Source organism: Kogia breviceps, chromosome 3 (genome assembly GCF_026419965.1).
Source record: "Kogia breviceps isolate mKogBre1 chromosome 3, mKogBre1 haplotype 1, whole genome shotgun sequence".
NCBI lineage: Eukaryota > Metazoa > Chordata > Mammalia > Artiodactyla > Physeteridae > Kogia > Kogia breviceps.
In genome coordinates this window covers 86,666,948-86,687,225 of record NC_081312.1, presented here as the reverse complement: position 1 = coordinate 86,687,225, position 20,278 = coordinate 86,666,948, and the positions used below count along the sequence as shown (strand labels likewise).

The following is a 20,278-nucleotide window of genomic DNA, read 5'->3' as shown; positions in this document are numbered from 1 at the left end:
ACTTGTTACATAGTTGATTCCTAGGGGTATTTCTTGGGAACAATATCCTTTGAGTTCTGTGTGTTCATAACTGTTTCCTTTAGGCTTGAAGGTTACTTTGGCTGGATAGAACACCCTTGGCTCACATTTCCTTGAATACTTAAATATGCAATAAGCTGTTTGTGCCAATGTCTGTTCCCAGTCTGATTTTTTCCCCTTATGTATAATTTGGACTTTCTGAGCATACATCCAGTGAAATTTTTTTCCCTTTAAAATTCAGTAGCTTTACTAGACTGTGTTTTGGCATTGACCTTCTTCTGAGTTGTTTTCCCAGATATGTAGTATACCATTTCAACCTGCAGATTTAGTTCTTTTTTAATTTCCAGAAATTATTTTCTTGAATTATAGTGGCTAATATTTGTTCCATCTCATAGCTTTGGGTTTTTTTTTGGCGGCCTTTTATAATATGTATTTTATATTTACTTTGTCTTTTATCACTTTTAATTTCTAAATTTATTTTTAATTTTTTTCATTTTTCCCTTTATTTTTTCTCCCTTAATTTTATGTTGTTTTTGCTCATGTCTCTTCTACTTGAATCTACATTTATTTTTCTTTAATTTTTGTTCCTTTTCTGAATTTGCTCAGATTTCTTTTTATGTCTTTCTGTTGCCTAGCTCTCTCATTTAAGAGCTTTTCTAATTACGACTTATGTTCTTTAGTTATTTATTTAAAATTTTCTTTTGTTCTACGTGGGCCTCTGACTGCTGTGGCCTCTCCCATTGCGGAGCACAGGCTCCGGATATGCAGGCCCAGCGGCCATGGCCCACGGGCCCAGCCGCTCCGCAGCATGTGGGATCTTCCTGGACCGGGGCACGAACCCGCATCCCCTGCATCGGCAGGCAGACTCCCAACCACTGCGCCACCAGGGAAGCCCCGATTTATGTTCTTTTTTTTTTTTTTTTGATTTTGTTTTGTTCTGTTTTTTTTTTCTTTTTTAACATCTTTATTGGAGTATAACTGTTTTACAATGGTGTGTTAGTTTCTGCTTTACAACAAAGTGAATCAATTATACATATACATATGTTCCCATATCTCTTCCCTCTTGCGTCTCCCTCCCTCCCACCCTCCCTATCCCACCCCTCTAGGTGGTCACAAAGCACCGAACTGATCTCCCTGTGCTATGCGGCTGCTTCCCACTAGCTATCTATTTTACATTTGGTAGTGTATATATGTCCATGCCACTCTCTCACTTTGTCACAGCTTACCCTTCCCCCTCCCCATATCCTCAAGTCCATACTCTAGTAGGTCTGTGTTTTATTCCCGTCCTACCCCTAGTCTCTTCATGACATTTTTTTTCTTAGATTCCATATGTATGTGTTAGCATACGGTATTTGTTTTTCTCCTTCTGACTTACTTCACTCTGTATGACAGACTCCAGGTCTATCCACCTCATTACAAATAACTCAGTTTCATTTCTTTTTATGGCTGAGTAATATTCCATGTTCTTTTAAAGCTTCTTTTTCTTACTTTCCTTTAGTTTGTTCTGTAATATTAGGTCACAGTTTTATCTCCTTTAGGCCATATTTTTCTGCAGTACCTTCATTTTCTACAGGTATGTTGTTCATGTTGTTATCCTTTTTTCTTACAATATCATTGTATTGGGTTTGATCAACAGACCTTTTCTGTGGCTCATGTTTATTTCGTATGTATTTTAAATGCATTTTGTAACATTAAAATTATATTAGCTCTGGTAATGTTAAGCTCTAAGTTACAACCTATTAAACTGTAAGCTGTTGTAAATTAGGTACGATTTTTTTTTTTCTTAGTAGTGTGTTGGACTAAGGCTAGTAGTCTGGGTCAACTGCCATTGACACCATGCTTGTCCTGAGGTCTAGCAATCTCAGTTATTATAAATTATTTTTGTGTTATAATATAATGCTTCTTTAATGTCTGACTATTTCCCTGGGCATCTGTAATGGAAAGATAAGTACTTTTCTTTTTACATGTACTAAACAGATTTTAGAACTGAGTTTGTGGGGGTTTTCCCCTCTTTCCAGCAAAGCAACCTAATTAATGTATAGGATTTAGTAGTGTTACTTGGTACTGGTATGTTTGTGTTAATTAGTTAGTCCTGATATGCTGCTGTGTTTCTTTTGTTTCAGGTTAAATGGAAACCACCCTTGGGAGCTGGATGCCTGTGTAGTCATTCTACCACATCAGTGAATGAAATGAGTGGAGGAGGAGAGCAGCCGGATATCCTCAGTGTTGGAATCCTGGTCAAAGAAAGATGGAAAGTAGTGAGTATACATCAGGGAGAGAGAGGGGTGGGGTGGGGGGAGGGGCTGTGTACATACGAAGGGGTAAATTTTGGTATCTTGATAAAAGCATTTCATTAGGAAATAATACATATATTGCTTTTATGCCTAAAACAGTTATTTTTGGTTCTTTTCCTATGATTAGGTTCTATTTATGCCCTAATTCTTACTCTTGCTTCTTATAGGACTAAATTTTCCTAAACTCTGATAGCTACCTTTTTAAAAAAATTTATTTATTCATTTATTTATTTTTGGCTGCATTGGGTCTTTGTCGCTGCAGGAGGCCTGCTTTCTCTAGTTGCAGCGAGTGGGAGCTACTCTTTGTTGCGCTGCACGGGCTTCTCATTGCGATGTCTTGTCTTCTTGCAGAATATGGGCTCTAGCTGCGCGGGCTTCAGTAGTTGTGGCACACGGGCTCAGTAGACATGGCTCGCGGGCTCTAGAGTGCCGGCTCAGTAGTTGTGGAGCACGGGCTTAGTTGCTCCGCAGCACGTGGGATCTTCCTGGACCAGGGTCAAACCCGTGTCCCTTGCACTGGCAGGTGGATTCTTAAACACTGCACCACCAGGGAAGTCCTCTGATAGCTACTATTGAGTAAGGTAAATAAAAGTATACTTAGGGAAAGAACAGTTGAAAAAAAAATACAGTACAGTGAACTGCCCTTTTCTTTTTTTAACATTTTATTAAGGAAAATTGTTAAGTATACATTAAAATAGACTGTTATAAAGAACCTCCAGGTACTCATGCCCCAGCTTAAACAGTTATAGACTGATGTTCAATCTTGTTTCATCTCTTTAACCTCTCTCCCAGAATATTTTGAAGCAAATATTTTACCTCAGCATTTCTCTTTACGCACTTCAATATATATCTCTAAAAGATAGACTTCTTCTTAAAATATAATCATAATATCATTATCACATCTAGAAAAGCAATCATTTCTTAATATCATTAGGTATCCTTCCAACTTTCACATTTTCCTAATTGTTTTGTAAATTATTTTTAACAGTTGAATCAACCAAATCCAAGTAAAGTCTGGATATTGCAGTTGGTTTACATCACTTAAGTTTCGTTTAATTTCTAGGTTCCTTTTCATCTCTCTTTTTTTCCTTACAGTTTATTTATTAAAGAAACTAGGTTATTGCCTGTAGAATTTTCCACAGTTTGGATTTTTTCTGTTGCTTCCATGTGGTGTTAACATGTTTCTCTGTCTCATGTATTTTATGTAAACTGTTAGTTATTTAGAGAGGCTTGATCTATCTGACTTCAGGTTTGTTTATTGAAGTAGGGGCATTTCTTTTTTCATAAAAGGTATTGTGAACTTTGGATGGGAGGCATATAATATCTTATTGCCCATTATTTTTTGTTATGTCAGCACTACTGATCATCATTGTCTAGGTCTGTTAATTCATTAGGGATTGCAGACTGGTGATAGTCTATCATTCCTTCATTTATTAGTTGAAGTACATCTATGAAGAGAAATTTCCCATCATTAACTATCTGACTACCTTGAGATACAATTTGACTAGGAATACAGAATAAATGCTTGATTCTTTTCTTAATTCACCAGTTTTCAAAATAATGAATTGGTTCCCTAGCATCTTCTAAAAGTGACCAATGAAATTTTTTAAAATATAAGTAAGAATTCATGGATTTAAGCATATTTAATGTGTTTCAGTCCACATTAGTTATCATTCTTATTGATTCTAGTTATCATTCTTATTGATGCGCAAATTGTCTCATTTGACTAAGGGGACATTCTTCAGGTTGTCTCCTGAGTGCTTTTAACATGATCCTAATAGTCTTTTGATAGCTTCCTTGCCCTAGACTTGGAATCTGCCATCTTTCCTCCTATGAAAGAAGCTATTTTTGTTTTGGATATATTTAAATATATTTTATGGCTACCCAGTCTTTGGTAACCAAAGATTTGTTCCATTAGCAGGTTTAGCAAAGCTATTTAATAGTTTCCTTAGTCTATCAACAGATTGGAAAAAGAAGATTCTTCTTTTAGAAATAAAAATTTTGTTTCTATGGTACAGTGTTTTACTGATTAGGCAAATCAGTAGGCTTTGAAATTTTACTTGAGTAAATATAAGAAAAGAACCTTTTCATCATCATGGACTGGTGCAGGGAGATTCCAGCAATTGGTAATCTTTAATGTAAGTCAGGCATGAGTGTTGCTTTGGTGGGAGCTTTGTGTTAAGTGCTGTGGTAAAGGTTAGCTTTCTTCAGTAGACATATCAAAAGGTGACAAATGAAGCTATGTCTGCCATAGTTGCTCTGTCCTGGTAATGAGAGCTAATAAATGTATGGCGCATGTCCCCCAAATTTGAGAGTCATAGTGGCATTTTTAGTAAAAAATCACAGGCTCATTGTTAAGGATGGTGTTTTGGTTATCTACTGTTTATAACAAACTGCATCAAAACTTAGAGGCTTAAAACAGTCATTTATTTTGCTCACAGTCTTGTGGATTAGGAATTTAAGAAGAATTTGCCTGGGTGGTTTGTCTCGTAGCCATGTGGCACTAGCAGTTTTGGGGACTGGAAGGTCCACCTCCAGATGGCTTCTTTGGTGCCTTGGGGTCCTTAGTTCCCTTACCCCCAAACTGGTGGCCCATTTTCTAGGACCTCTCTACAGGGCTATGGCTTCTCAGGATGGACACACTTTTTAGATGGTGGCTGGCTCTTGAGAGTGTTCGGTTGGTTAAAGTAGTCACAAGATCCACCCAGGTTTAAGAGGGTGGGGAAATGGACTGTGCCTCTTGATGGGGGAGTGCTGGGGTCACAGAAAAGCAAAAAAGATGGGCACTATTTTGTGGCCATCTTTAGAAAATACAGTCTGCCACAATCTTACCTCTATTCTTTCCCTGGTCTGCATATCACCATTGTACTAAATTACCTCTGTCTCTTTGCCATATAAACATTGGTGATGTCTTAGGGCTTTGTTAAGCTCAAAATAAAAAAATTCATGCTCTATTATTGTTCAAATGATTTTATAGGAATAGACCAAGGAGCAAAATCATTGTTTTCAGCTTAGAATTTTTGTTCTGTTGTTTGGTAAGTTTCTTTGTGAGATAAAAACATGAAGCCACCTCGCATCAGAGTCCATAATTAGATGTCTCTTTGATACTGTTTATGAGTTTTTAGAGTTACACAGTCTTTGTTTAATGGACAAAATATAAATAATCATAAGATTATTATGATTGGGCCCCAGTCAGGGCCCAAAAAAGAGAATTTATTTAACTGAAATTAAGTTCTGGAACTTTTTTTAGTCCCAAACTCATATCAGAGTTTCTTGTGGTATCTCTTCCCATCACCAAACCAGAATAAGGAAGGATTATGGCTCATGTATACAAGGCAGTAAATAGTTATTTAGCAATAATTATATAGTTACCACTTTGCCAAATGCTATGGGTGAAATAAAAAATAGATGGAGTGGCCCTCTCTTTGAAGAAGATTAGTTTCATTGTAGGGGGATAGGGCATTGACAATGGAAAGTTAAACAGTATGAGTTGAAACACTGTATAGTGTATTAATACAGGTGATACCTGAGGTATTTATAGTAAAATAATTAATTAAATGATTAAGCACATAATTCCTATAGAAATTTGGAAGAGATAAAGGAATCAACCTAGATGCAGAAATCAGTACAGACCATGTGGGGAAAGAAATAGGACTTGAGGTGAGGCCTCTGGGGTGGTTAAGATTTAGGACCCTGTGCCTCCAGTGATGACTTCCTACATTATACCACATCTTAGCTACTTGATAACGTGCTAAGGAGAAGACTAAGTTTCAGGAAATGGAAGAAGGCTAATGTCATGCTGTATCTAGGTTGAAGTATATCACCTCCCCGCTCCCACCCTAGTTTCTTTCTCACAGCTCTACAGTTCCAGTTGTCACTAGCTCTTCAGAACTTGCTTTTGTTTTATTTTTAAAAAAATTTTTTTGTGGTACACGGGCCTTTCACTGTTGTGTTGCGGAGCACAGGCTCTGGACACGTAGGCTCAGCGACCATGGCTGACGGGCCCTAGCCGCTCTGCGGCATGTGGGATCCTCCCGGACCAGGGCACGAACCCGTGTCCCCTGCATCGGCAGGTGGACTCTCAACCACTGCGCCACCAGGGAAGCCCAAGCTAACACGTTTTATTACGGAGAATATTAAGTGTTTGATGAAAGTATTTATTTATTTATCTATCTATCTATCTGTCCCACGTGGCTTGCAGGATCTTAGTTCCCCAACGAGGGGTTGAACCCTGGCCACAGCAATGAAAGCACCAGTTCCCAACCACTGGACTGCCAGGGAATTCCCTGATGAAAATATTTAATTTGGTTAGAGTTTACTATTATTTGAGCGTATGGATATATAGTGAACACTGGGATAGTTTAGAACAGGAGCTGTTCTGTGGATGGAGCCTGTTCAGTGCCTCAGTAAGGAAGGTAAATGGTGCTGAGAGGGCTGGGTTCTGGCTGCCCCTGTCCCTTCTCCAACCTCCCCACATACATATCTCAATCAGGTTCCAGATAAGATTTCAGTTGGCAGAAAGATTTTATGGATTTAAAAAGTCTTCAAATGATTGCCTTAGAATTAGAGTAAATAGGGTTGTTGAAGGGTTATTTGTGGGAAGTGAAGCTTTCAGATATTGTGTCTTTTATGATACTTATGATGCTGGCTGTAGGCCAGATTTTAAAATTGTTTGTGGCTGAAATAAATTCAGTACTTTTTGTGGACAAAACTGTGAGTAAAGATTTTGATGTTATTTCTAGGTATTTGTTCTTAGCATATGCCTAGTTAACAATATTGAGACCTTTTATCATAAAATAGGGATAGGCAAATTATATATTATTTTCTAAATATAAGAGATGAATTAATTTCTAATTAGAATCTTCTAGTAATTTTGTGTGTGTGTGTGTGTGTGTGTGTGTGTGTGTGTTCTTATTTTATTTCCCATGCAGTTGAGGAAGATTGGGGGTGGGGGCTTTGGAGAAATTTACGATGCCTTGGACATGCTTACCAGGGAAAATGTTGCACTGAAGGTGGAATCAGCTCAACAACCAAAACAAGTTCTGAAAATGGAGGTTGCTGTATTGAAAAAACTACAAGGTAAGCTGTTTGTATGATATAACACACAGTTTATAATTTATTGTTACCTTTGTGAACCTCAATTACATTCTCTATCAATTGAATATTCTGGTGTCAGCTTGGTTTAAACATGCTGAATGTTTTTCTCTTGCAAATTTTATCATTAGTAGTTGTAGAAATACTGATTGCTTAGAGTAATTGGACTTTGGAGATTCCTTTTCATGGTGAGCAAGGATGAGAGTGAATAGCCTGAAACATTCTGCTTTAGAAAGTGTTTTCATAATGTCTGTTATGGTAAAACTTTCCTTTTTAAAAAAAATAGCCAAACATGAACACCTCTGAGTTGTTTCTACTTATGTTTTTGGATGTTAAACATGCTTTAATCCCATTAAGGAAGCTGCCTTCAAATCACACTGAAGGATGGATTAAAAATAATAGTATTTGTTATATGTTGATTTCATTAGCTGCAGTTTCATCGAATAACTCTTTCTGGCCCTGTCATCATTTTTGAGGTCCATTTTATGACTTGGATCTCTATTGTTTTACCACAAGCATAAATAACTTTTTTTCTGACATCAATCAAGTGATTAAAACCCTGAATACATGGCTAGTTTGATTCATCTTTGTATTTTCAGTTTATGACATAATCTGGTATTACTGATATTTAACTGTTTTATCTGAATCAAAATTAAATAGGGGTGATTAGCACATTAAATGATCTTATTAAACTCTAGAAGGTTTGATATTTCTATGGGACATTCATTAGCATCTAAAGGAATTTAGTACTAACATAGAAAGCAAAGGAAGTTGCTATAACTGGTAGAAATAACTGTAGTTGGTAGAAATAGTAAGGACAAAATGCTGTGTATACTCTGGTTTCTCTTCAGATTGAATAAATCTTTCGCCTTTTACTAAAAAAAAATGCTGTGTAGCTTACGACTCTCAAATTCACGGCTGTGTAGTCTCTAGGGTGAATGTGCTGTCTTTGTGAATCACTGATGTGATGATGTCTGGAATTCTAGTAAATTAGTTTCTGTTAAGTTAATTAATGAAATGTGTATTATGTATTCTGGCAACATCTATTCTTTTAATCATTGCTTTGCCTTAAGCTTTCTCATTGTCTGAGTTTCTCTACTAGTTGGCTCATTTCATTAGAGCATGATGCTAATAAAATTATAGCTCTGTTTAATAGTTACTTTTAGCCTAAACTTAGCTTTCCTAAAACATGGGAAATCAGGAAGACAGTGGATAGATCAGCACCCATTGTCACTACTAGAAAAAATGAATGACTGGAGAAGAAAGGATAGAGAAAAGGGTGGTGTTCTCTTTTTCTCACCTTTTCTGCTTTTTCCCTATTTCTTTTGAGCTGTTTCCAGCTCAGTGACATAGGGGCCACAAACAGGTGCAGCTGGAGCTACCTCTTCATGGTTTGCATGGATCCCAAGAGATCTGTTTTACTTTCAGCCAAGTCCATAAAGGGTATGTCAACATCAGCTTGGCTTGGACGGTGCTGCTTCACCTGTCTTTCTCCTACTTGGTTCTGAGGAGATGTTTCCAGATGAGGCAGGATACAGCTTTGTAGCCCTTTCAGTAAGTTCTCCTGCCTATGTTGGCCATGGTTTACTTAGCATTGTATGTGATAAAGCTTGAAGAACAGTTTAGTACCTTTTAATGGGTGAATTAGAGATCCTTGGATGTTGAGTCTCTCCTTTCCTTCTTATTTTATCTTTCGTACTATTACCAAAAATGTTTTTCTTTCTTGCTTATAACCACATGACATCCTATTCCTCAGGACCCTTCACAAATAGATTTTTAATCTTTTGGTCTGTATTTCAATGGACAGCCCTTGACTTTCTTTTCTTGGCTTTCTGACTGTGCCTTTTGCATACTTAGGCCTCACAATTTCTTTTTGTTGAAGGTGCTTTGGAATCTGTACCCTTTGAGAACATTTTTATGGGGCTGAGCTGCTTGCTTCTGCCTGCCTGTTGGCATAATGATTTTCTTACTCAGTGACCCCAATAAAAAGGCTAAATGTGCAAGGAAAAGGTATATAACCAGAGGCTAGCCCTTTATAGGATTGGTTGGTTTAAAGTTGATGTTCAGTTTTTGATAACTCGTATAGGATTTGTTTCTTTTGTTTCTTTGTTTTTTTTATGATGAATTTAGCCTGAACCCTAAGTTTTGTTTCTTTTAAAAAATCAATCCCCCTATTCAAAATTCTTATAATGTCTTTTCCTGGATTCCTTCAGTTCTCAGTTTTCTTCCAGTCTTTCCTGAACTTAACAATCCTAGATTTCCTTGGCTCGTGCATAACTCTCATAGTAGTATGTTCCTTTCTCATTGGCCCTAAAGTGCGAAAGCCTTAGCATTTTACCTCATCTTTCCTTCTGAATGACCTTCCACACGCTACTACAGCAGATAACTCTCTTTTCAAAGCTCTCTGAAATATTCTGGATGTATCCTACAATTCTCTACTGAATCAAGCTAAACTCCTGAATTATACTTGGGTTTTACAAATGAGTCTGAATGTTTTTGTCACTGCTCAACTAGACCACCTGTCTATAGGCCTCTTAGGTAGTACTTCTATACTCAGTTATTCTCTGAAGTTTCCTTATTAAATAGAACTGTAAAACTTAATAAGCTTTTCCTTTTATTAATATCACTGTTCAGAGCTACATCTCTATATAACAATTTATTTGTGTTTCTTCGCTCAATTTATAACTATACTATCTTCAAACTTTTGTTTTCAGTTGATTTGCTTTGAGACTGTGCAAAGTGTTATTGCCTCCCTACTCTGTTAGATTCTTTTTTCTCTCTTCTCTCCCATCTTAATAAATATTTTATAGTGACATTCTACCTATCTTTACTTCTCCATTTTTATGGTCTCTTGAACTCTATCTCACCGCACCACTCTTTTTTTTTATTATTTTAATAAATAAGTTTTATTTGCAGTGCTAGTATAAGAGGGAAAAAAAAAAACCCTTTTGTCCTGTGATTCCAAATCTGATCACTAGTAATTCTGCAGTACCTACCATCAATACTTTTTAAAAAGATAGATTTCCTTTCCAATCTTAACAAAATTTTATACATGTCTAGAATCCTGAAGTGAGGTAAATCTTAAATTTGTTTTTTTCCCTAATTTTTTATTATGAAAAATCTTAAGTATACACAAAAATAGAATTGTATAATGAACATTCATTATACTTACTCAGCTTCAGTAAGTATCAGTGTTTGGCCAGGCTTGTTGCTTCTATGTCCTACATTTTTTCCCAGCTTGCTGAAGTATTTCAGAAGAAATCCTAGGCATCATATCATCTGTAAATACTTCAGTATGTGTCTTTATCTAATAGATAAGGTCTCCCTTTTTATTTTGTAATGAAAATATTCTTTATTTCAGAGTTATGAATTATAGGCCGATAGGAAATCTGTTGGGTTGAGGTTGAGGCAGGGGTGTTTGGAAATATATCAAAAATTGACAGATATTACTTTGCCTGTAAGAGCTTTGTTGATGATTGATGATTTTGTGAATCCATTAAATTATACCTATTGGAACATAGAAAGTCTTAGTCACTATTCCCTACCAACAACAAAAAAAAGAATGATATGAGAAGTAGCTTATGTTAAACATTAGGAAAATTTGGGGAAATCTGCATTATTGAGAAAGTGAAATAATAACACTATGGAAACTCTTCAGGTGACCAGTTTTAAGAATGGATTGGAGAAGCTCATTGGAGACGAAGCACATGTTCCAGTGTTTCTTTTTTTTAATTAATAGACTTTACTTTTTGGAACTCGTTTAGGTTTACAGAAAAAATGAGCAGAAAATGCAGAGTCCCCATCTACAGTTTCCTCTATTAATAACATCTTGCATTAGTGTAGTGTATTTGTTACAATTGGTGAACCAGTATTGATACATTATTATTAACTAAAGTCCATAATTTACATTAGGTGACTCCTTTATTAATAACATAAAGACTATAGTCTAAAACACCTAAGAAAATTATTTCTCAGTACCATATAAAATCTAGCAGCCAGTGTTTAATTTCTCCCACCATCTTAAAAATATCCTTTTACCATTGAGTTGTTCAAATCAAGATTCATGTCACAGGGTAGGGCCATTGCATTTGGTTGACATCTCTCTTAGTCTCTCTTAATATGTAAGAGTTCCCCCCTCCTACATTTTTTTTCTTTTAAATTTTGGCCTTGCCATTATTTGTTGAGAAATGAAGTTCTTAGTTTGATAGAATAGTCCACATCCTGGATATCATTGATCGCATCCTTGCAGTGTTGTTTAACATGTTCCTCTATCCTCCACATTTCCTGTGAACTTGTAGTTAGACCCAGAAGCTTTTTTAAAAAATAAATAAATTTATTTATTTATTTTTGGCTGCGTTGGGTCTTCATTGCTGTGTGCGGGCTTTCTCTTGTTGCGGAGAGCAGGGCCTACTCTTTGTTGCGGTGTGTGGGCTTCTCATTGCACTGGCTTCTCTTGTTGTGGAGCATGGGCTCTAGGTGCATGGGCTTCAGTGGTTGTGGCTCACAGGCTTTAGAGCTCAGGCTCAGTAGTTGTGGCACACGGGCTTAGTTGCTCTGCAGCATGTGGGATCTTCCTGGACCAGGGATTGAACCTGTGTCCCCTGCTTTGGCAGGTGGATTCTTAACCACTGTGCCACCAGGAAAGTCCTGAGTACATTGTCTTGATCCATTGTTTCTACAGGGGTTGCAAAATGGTGATTTTTCTAATTCTCTTATTCTTTCCAAATTTCTGAATTGGAATTATTCTACAGAGTAGAACTTTATTTCATTAGCTGTTTGTTTCCCCTGAAATAATAGTTACTACAAGAAGGTTAGGATAAAGGCTTGAATTTTTTCTTTTTTATTTACCAATTTTTAGAATAACAAGTTGTGCCCTTTTGTGAATAGTGAAGTGTTTTTTGTTTTTTTTAATTTAATTTAATTTTTTTATACAGCAGATTCTTATTAGTCATCCATTTTATACGCATCAGTGTATACATGTCAATCCCAATCTCCCAGTTCATAACACTCCCACCCCCACCCCCACCCCCTGCCGCTTTCCCCCCTTGGTGTCCATACGTTTGTTCTCTACTTCTGTGTCTCAATTTCTGCTCTGCAAACCGGTTCATCTGTACCATTGTCTAGGTTCCGAATATATGCATTAATATACAATATTTGTTTTTCTCTTTCTGACTTACTTCACTCTGTATGACAGTCTCTAGATGCATCCATGTCTCTGCAAATGACCCAATTTTGTTCCTTTTTATGGCTGAGTAATATTCCAGTGTATATATGTACCGCATCTTCTTTATCTATTCATCTATAGATAGGCATTTAGGTTGCTTCCATGACCTGGCTGTTGTAAATAGTGCTGCAATGAACATTGGGTTGCATGTGTCTTTTTTTTTTTTTTTTTTAATTTTATTTCTTTATTTTTGGCTGTGTTGGGTCTTCATTGCCGTGCACAGGCTTTCTCTAGTTGCGGCAAGTGGGGGCTACTCTTCATTGTGGTGCACGAGCTTCTCACTGCAGTGGCTTCTCTTGTTGAAGAATGTGGGCTCTACGCGGGTGGGCTTCAATAGTTGTGGCACGTGGGCTGAGTAGTTGCAGCCCGCGGGCTCTAGAGCGCAGGCTCCGTAGTTGTGGTGCACGGGCTTAGTTGCTCCGTGGCATGTGGGATCTTCCCAGACCAGGGCGCAAACCTCTGTCCCCCGCATTGGCAGGTGGATTCTTAAGCACTGCACCACCAGGGAAGTCCCCGCATGTGTATTTTTGAATTATGGTTTTCTCTGGCATATGCCCAGTAGTGGGATTGCTGGGTCATATGATAATTCTTTTTAGTTTTTTAAGAAATCTTCATACTGTTCTCCATAGTGGCTGTATCAATTTACATTCTCACCGAGAGTGCAAGAGGGTTCCCTTTTCTCCACACCGTCTACAACATTTGTTGTTTGTAGATTTTCTGATGATACCCATTCTAACTGGTGTGAGGTGATACCTCATTGTAGTTTTGATTTGCATTTCTCTAACAATTAGTGATGTTGAGCAGCTTTTCATGTGCTTCTTGGCCATCTGTATGTGTTCTTTGGAGAAATGTCTATTTAGGTGTTCTGCCCATTTTTGGATTGGGTTGTTTTTTTTTAAAATATTGAGCTGCATGAGCTGTTTATATATTTTGGAGATGAATCCTTTGTCCATTGATTCATTTGCAAATATTTTCTCCCATTCTGAGGGTTGTCTTTTCGTCTTGTTTATGGTTTCCTTTGCTGTGCAAAAGCTTTGAAGTTTCATTAGGTCCCATTTGTTTATTTCTGTTTTTATTTCCATTACTCTAGGAGATGGATCAAAAAGTATCTTGCTGTGGCTTATGGCAAAGAGTGTTCTTCCTATGTTTTCCTCTAAGAATTTTATAGTGCCTGGTCTTACATTTAGGTCTCTAATCCATTTCGAGTTTATTTTTGTGTATGGTGTTAGGGAGTGTTCTAATTTCGTTCTTTTACATGTAGCTGTCCAGTTTTCCCAGCACCACTTATTGAAGAGACTGTCTTCAATAAGTATCCATTGTATATGACTGTCCATTGTATATCCTTGTGTCCTTTGTCATAGATTAGTTGGCCATAAGTGTGTGGGTTGATCTCTGGGCTTTCTATCCTGTATCATTGAGCAATATTTCTGTTTTTGTGCCAGTACCATATTGTCTTGATTACTGTAGCTTTGTAGTCTAGTCTGAAGTCAGGGAGTCTGATTCCTCCAGCTCCGTTTTTTTCCCTCAAGAATGCTTTGGCTCTCCAGGGTCTTTTGTGTCTCCATGCAAATTTTAAGACTTTTTGTTCTAGTTCTGTAAAAAATGCCATTGGTAATTTGATAGGGATTGCATTGAATCTGTAGATTGCTTTGGGTAGTATAGTCATTTTCACAATATTGATTCTTCCAATCCAAGAACATGGTATACCTCTACATCTGTTGGCATCATCTTTAATTTCTTTCATCAGTGTCTTATAGTTTTCTGCATACAGGTCTTTTGTCTCCCTAGGTAGGTTTATTCCTAGATATTTTATTCTTTTTGTTGCAGTGGTAAATGGGAGTGTTTCCTTAATTTCTCTTTCAGATTTTTCATCATTAGTGTATAGGAATGCAAGAGATATCTGTTCATTAATTTTGTATCCTGCAACTTTCCCAAATTCATTGATTAGCTCTAGTAGTTTTCTGGTGGCATCTTTAGGATTCCCTATGTATAGTATCATGTCATCTGCAAACAGTGACAGCTTTACTCCTTCTTTTCCAATTTGTATTCCTTTTATTTCTTTTTCTTCTCTGATTGCCGTGGCTAGAACTTCCAAAACTATGTTGAATAATCAAGGTGAGGGCTTCCCCCTGGTGGCGCAGTGGTTGAGAGTCCGCCTGCCGATGCAGGGGACGCGGGTTCGTGCCCCGGTCCGGGAAGATCCCACATGCCGCAGAGCGGCTGGGCCCGTGAGCCATGGTCATTGAGCCTGCGTGTCTGGAGCCTGTGCTCCGCAACGGGAGAGGCCACAACAGTGTAAGGCCCGCGTACCGAAAAAAAAAAAAAAAAAAAAAATCAAGGTGAGAGTGGACATCCTTGTCTTGTTCCTGATCTTAGAGGAAATGCATTCAGTTTTTCACCATTGAGAATGATATTTGCTGTGGGTTTGTCATATATGGCCTTTATTATGTTGAGGTAGGTTCCCTCTGTGCCCACTTGCTGGAGAGTTTTTATCATAAATGGGTGTTGAATTTTGTCAAAAGCTTTTTTTGCATCTATTGAGATGATCATATGGTTTTTCTTCTTCAGTTTGTTAATATAGTGTATCATGTTGATTGATTTGTATATATTGAAGAAACCTTGCATCCCTGGGATAAATCCCACTTGATCATGGTGTATGATCCTTTTAACGTGTTGTTGGATTCTGTTTGCTAGTATTTTGTTGAGGATTTTTACATCTATATTCATCAGTGATATTGTTCTGTATTTTTTTTTTGTAGTATGTTTTTCTGCTATCTTTTCTTATCACGGTGATGGTGGACTGATAGAATGAGTTAGGGAGTATTCCTTCCTCTGCAATTTTTTGGAAGAGTTTGAGAAGGATGGGTGTTAGCTCTTCTCTAAATGTTTCATAGAATTCACCTGTGAAGCCATCTGTTCCTGGATTTTTGTTTGTTGGAAGATTTTTAATCACAGTTTCAATTTCATAACTTGTGATTGGTCTGTTCATATTTTTTATTTCTTCCTGGTTCAGTCTTGGAAGGTTATACCTTTCTAAGAATTAGTCCATTTCTTCCAGGTTGTCCACTTCATTGGCATAGAGTTGCTTGTAGTAGTCTCTTAGGATGCTTTGTATTTCTGCAGTGTCTGTTATAACATCTCCATTTTCATGTCTAATCTTATTGATTTGAGTCCTCTCCCTCTTTTTCTTGATGAGTCTGGCTAATGGTTTATCAATTTGTTTATCTTCTCAAAGAACCAGCTTTTAGTTTTATTGATCTTTGCTTTTGTTTTCTATGTTTCTACTTCATTTATGCCTGCTCTGATAGTTATGATTTCTTTCCTTCTGGTATCTTTGGATTTTGTTTGTTCTTCTTTCTTTAGTTCCTTTAGGTGTAATGTTAGATTGTTTATTTGAGATGTTTCTTGTTTCTTGAGGTAGGCTTGTATAGGTATAAACTTCCCTCTTTGAACTGCTTTTGCTGCATCCCATAGGTTTTGGATCTTCCTGTTTTCGTTGTCATTGTCTCTAGATATTTTTTGTTTTCCTTTTTGATTTCTTCAGTGATCTCTTGTTTATTTAGTAATGTATTGTTTAGTCTCCATGTGTTTGTGACGTTTTTTCCCCGTAATTGATTTCTAATCTCATAGCGTTGTGGTCAGAAAAGATGCTTGATATGATTTCAATTTTCTTAAATTAATGGAAGCTTGATTTGTGACCCAAGATATGATCCTTCCTGGAGAATGTTCTGTGCGTACTTGAGAAGAAAGTATAATCTGCTATTTTTGGATGGAATGTCCTATAAATATCAGTTAAATCTATCTGGTCTATTGTGTCATTTAAAGCTTGTGTTTCCTTATTTATTTTCGTTTTGGATCGTCTGTCCCTTGGTGTAAATGAAGTGTTAATGTTCCCACTATTATTGTGTTACTGTTGATTTCCTCTTTTATAGCTGTTAGCAGTTGCCTTATGTATTGAGGTGCTCCTGTGTTGGGTGCATATATATTTACAAGTGTTATATCTTCTTCTTGGATTGATCCTTGATCATTACATAGTGTCCTTCCTTGTCTCTTGTAACATTCTTTATTTTGAAGTCTATTTTATCTGATATGAGTTTTGTTACTCCAGCTTTCTTTTGATTTTCATTTGCATGGAATATCTTTTTCCATCCCCTCACTTTCAGTCTGTATGTGTCCTTAGGTCTGAAGTGGGTCTCTTGTAGACAGCATATATATGGGTCTTGTTTTTGTATCCATTCAGCAAGCCTGTGTCTTTTGGTTGGAACATTTAATCCATTCATGTTTAAGGTAATTATCGATATGTATATTCCTATGACCATTTTCTTAATTGTTTTGGGTTTGTTTTTGTAGGTCCTTTTCTTCTCTTGTGTTTCCCACTAAGAGAAGTTCCTTTAGCATTTGTTATAGAGCTGGTTTGGTGGTGCTGATTTCTCTTAGCTTTTGCTTGTCTGTAAAGCTTTTGATTTCTCCATCAAATCTGAATGAGATCCTTGCTAAGTAGAGTAATCGTGGTTGTAGTTTCTTCCCTTTCATCACTTTAAGTATATCATGCCACTCCCTTCTGGCTTGTAGAGTTTCTGCTGAGAAATCAGCTGTTAACATTATGGGAGTTCCCTTGTATGTTATTTGTCGTTTTTCCCTTGCTGCTTTCAATAATTTTTCTTTGTCTTTAATTTTTGCCAATTTGATTACTTGTGTCTCCTCATGTTTCTTCTTGGGTTTATCCTGTATGGGACTCTCTGTGCTTCCTGGACTTGGGTGGCTCTTTCCTTTCCCATGTTAGGGAAGTTTACAACTATAATCTCTTCAAATATTTTCTCTTGTCCTTTCTCTCTCTCTCTTCTACTTCTGGGACCTCTATAAAATGAATGTTGTTGTGTTTAATGTTGTCCCAGAGGTCTCTTTGGCAGTCTTCATTTCTTTTCATTCTTTTTTCTTTATTCTCTTCCGCAGCAGTGAATTCCACCATTCTGTCTTCCAGGTCACTTATCTGTTCTTCTGCCTCAGTTATTCTGCTATTGATTCCTTGTAGTGTATTTTTCATTTCAGTTATTGTATTGTTCATCTGTGTGTTTGTTCTTTATTTCTTCCAGGTCTTTGTTAAACATTTCTTTCATCTTCTTGATCTTTGCCTCCATTCTTTTTCTGAGGTCCTGGATCATCTTCACTATCATTATTCTGAACTCTTTTTCTGGAAGGTTGCCTATCTCCACTTCATTTAGTTGTTTTTCTGGGGTTTTATCTTGTTCCTTCATCTGGTACATAGCTCTCTGCCTTTATCTTGTCTATCTTTCTGTGAATGTGATTTTTGTTCCACAGATTGCAGGATTGTAGTTCTTCTTGCTTCTGTTGTCTACCCTCTGGTCTGTTTTTCATTTTGAGTATCACTATGAGATCATGGATTTTTTATATTTTATTTCAACCACTGTACTCATTATTCTTCTCAGATTAAAATTTTCACTTTTTTTCACTAGTGGATGCCCTTTTAAATTGGCCGCTTGTCCTTCTGATGTAACTTCAGTGTTCTTTGATATCATTCTAGCTTTCTGGCCCAGTACATGTTTCAGGCTTTCCCTTCACCAGAGTTGGAATCAGGAACCCTTTTTCTCCAAGATCCCTACTTCCTTCTCTTGGGAAACAATTGAGATCACGGTGTGGGGACTAGGACACTAACCGCTATTAGACCAACACATTTCTCTCAATAGGTTTTCATAAATACTAGATTTTGCCTGGTTTATTCTATGTGCACTTTTCAATTTGTTTACATTGTGTATTTTATTTTTAAAAACAGATTTGTGTTCTCTTAAATTTCAGGCTCTAAAAGGGCAGGAATTATGTACTTTAATTTTTAAAATTTGTTTATTTTATTTTTGGCTGCATTGGGTCTTCGTTGCTGCGTGTGGGCTTTCTCTAGTTGCAGTGAGTGGGGGCTACTCTTCATTGTGGTGTGCAGGCTTCTCATTGCTTTGGCTTCTCTTGTTGCAGAGCAGAGGCTCTAGGTTTACAGGCTTTAGTAGTTGCGGCTCGCAGGTTCTAGAGCACAGGCTCAGTAGTTGTGGCGTACGGGCTTAGTTCCTCCATGGCTTGTGGGATCTGCCCAGACCAGGGCTCAAACCTGTGTCCCCTGCATTGGCAGGGGGATTCTTAACCACTGCACCACGAAGGAAGCCCTGGAATTATGTACTTTTAAACTTGACATATTATGCTTAGTGGCAAAATGATAGCAGACAGTGGCTTTGTATTTGCTGATACATTTGTAAATGGAGATGTGGAGAATAGGATACCATTAACTCTTCTGTTTTGTTATTTTGTTAATAAAATTTAGTTTTTTGGTAAGAAAAATAATTGTTAAGATTCTGGAATATTTTGTTAAAGAGTGTTATAAATACTAGTTGATAAAGTCACCTTTGGATGACTATGGCTTAGATTCTCAAAACCATAGATGTTCAATTCCTCATTGTTACAAAAGCCAGTCACTTAGGGGTTCCAGAAAATGATTTCTGTGGTTTGGAAGTTTTTTTTAACCTTTGCATATAGGTGTTGTAATATTTTGGGAATTCAGAATATTATGACTAAAATTTATCCTTATATCTTTTCATCAAAGGAAGTCTTCCTAGGATCTTTAAAAGTTTATATTTTGTTTACTTGCTTCCAATTGAAATATAAATATATACCTAAGCTTAAAAATAGTTTTTCTTTAAAAATATTCTTTAGATCAGGTTTCTCACTAATTCTTATGTGTCTTCCCTCCATAATGTATTCAATCTAATGAAGTTTTTTTGTACTTAAAAATCACTACTTAAATCAATGCGTGACTAGAACCTTGCCCAGCCTTTCTGTCCCATTTTAGCTCTTTACTTCATGCTGTAAATGATCAACATCATCTTATCTCTTGTGTTCTTTCAAAGCACGAACTTGAGTAAAACTGAGATTTTTCTCTTTATTTATTACCTTGGGTGAAAAAGTAATTAATTAAAAGCTTTTTGAATTATTTAAAAGTTTTTCTCCTCTACATCCTCTAAAAGCAAGTGAAGAACCTATTAATATTAAGAAATAAGAGAGTAAATGCCACTCTTTGATAACCAAATAATTTTATTATTCTCAGTTGAAATAGGAATTAATTTTTCTTGCCCCATATAAATGCAGGGAAAAACTACATTTTTCCTAACAGCCCATAAAGAGATTGTGATTTTTATTCTGACTTCTGGAGACTTTTTTTTTAAGCCTTGAAATATTGGTCCTGGATTTTATTTTTGCCTTAGAAACTGCAGAGCACAAGCCGAAAGTTGAGATGAAGGATAACTATTTCAGAAGATAACTGCACCTCTTCTGCCTTCCCTGCTTGACGTCTCCAGCTACTGCTATAATATGTGATGACTTTCTTCCTCCAGTCATAAGAATATAAGAAATAATGTAAATTCTGGATTAGACCTCTGGTCTGTTCAGTATAGAATGTCTATGAAAGTTATTCCAAATTTGCTTGCCCTCGTTAAATTTCTGTTTAATCAAAGGGTGTGTTAGAAGATCTCTGATGACTCCTTTTATGGAAGAGCATAATAGTCAGACTCTGGGACCGAAAGGTTTGGGATAAACCCTTACCCCTCATTATATATTTTAACCTTTTATAAACCTATCATCTGTCCTTTTG

The 20,278-nt window shown here is 36.8% G+C and overlaps 1 protein-coding gene across 5 annotated transcripts in view; it reads left to right on the top strand.

The window, feature by feature from the left end:
* The window catches only part of TTBK2 (tau tubulin kinase 2), a 166,633-nt gene that overhangs the window by 40,474 nt on the left and 105,881 nt on the right, over positions 1–20,278 (top strand). For 4 of the 5 annotated variants that reach the window (XM_067029086.1, XM_059059477.2, XM_067029088.1 and 1 more), the window contains exons 2-3: positions 2,142–2,276; positions 7,244–7,391. In XM_067029086.1, the coding sequence (XP_066885187.1) occupies positions 2,208–2,276; positions 7,244–7,391 (217 nt within the window). In that variant the 5' untranslated portion in view covers positions 2,142–2,207. The remainder of the gene's footprint in view (positions 1–2,141; positions 2,277–7,243; positions 7,392–20,278) is intronic. The other variant, XM_067029089.1, reaches the window with a different exon arrangement.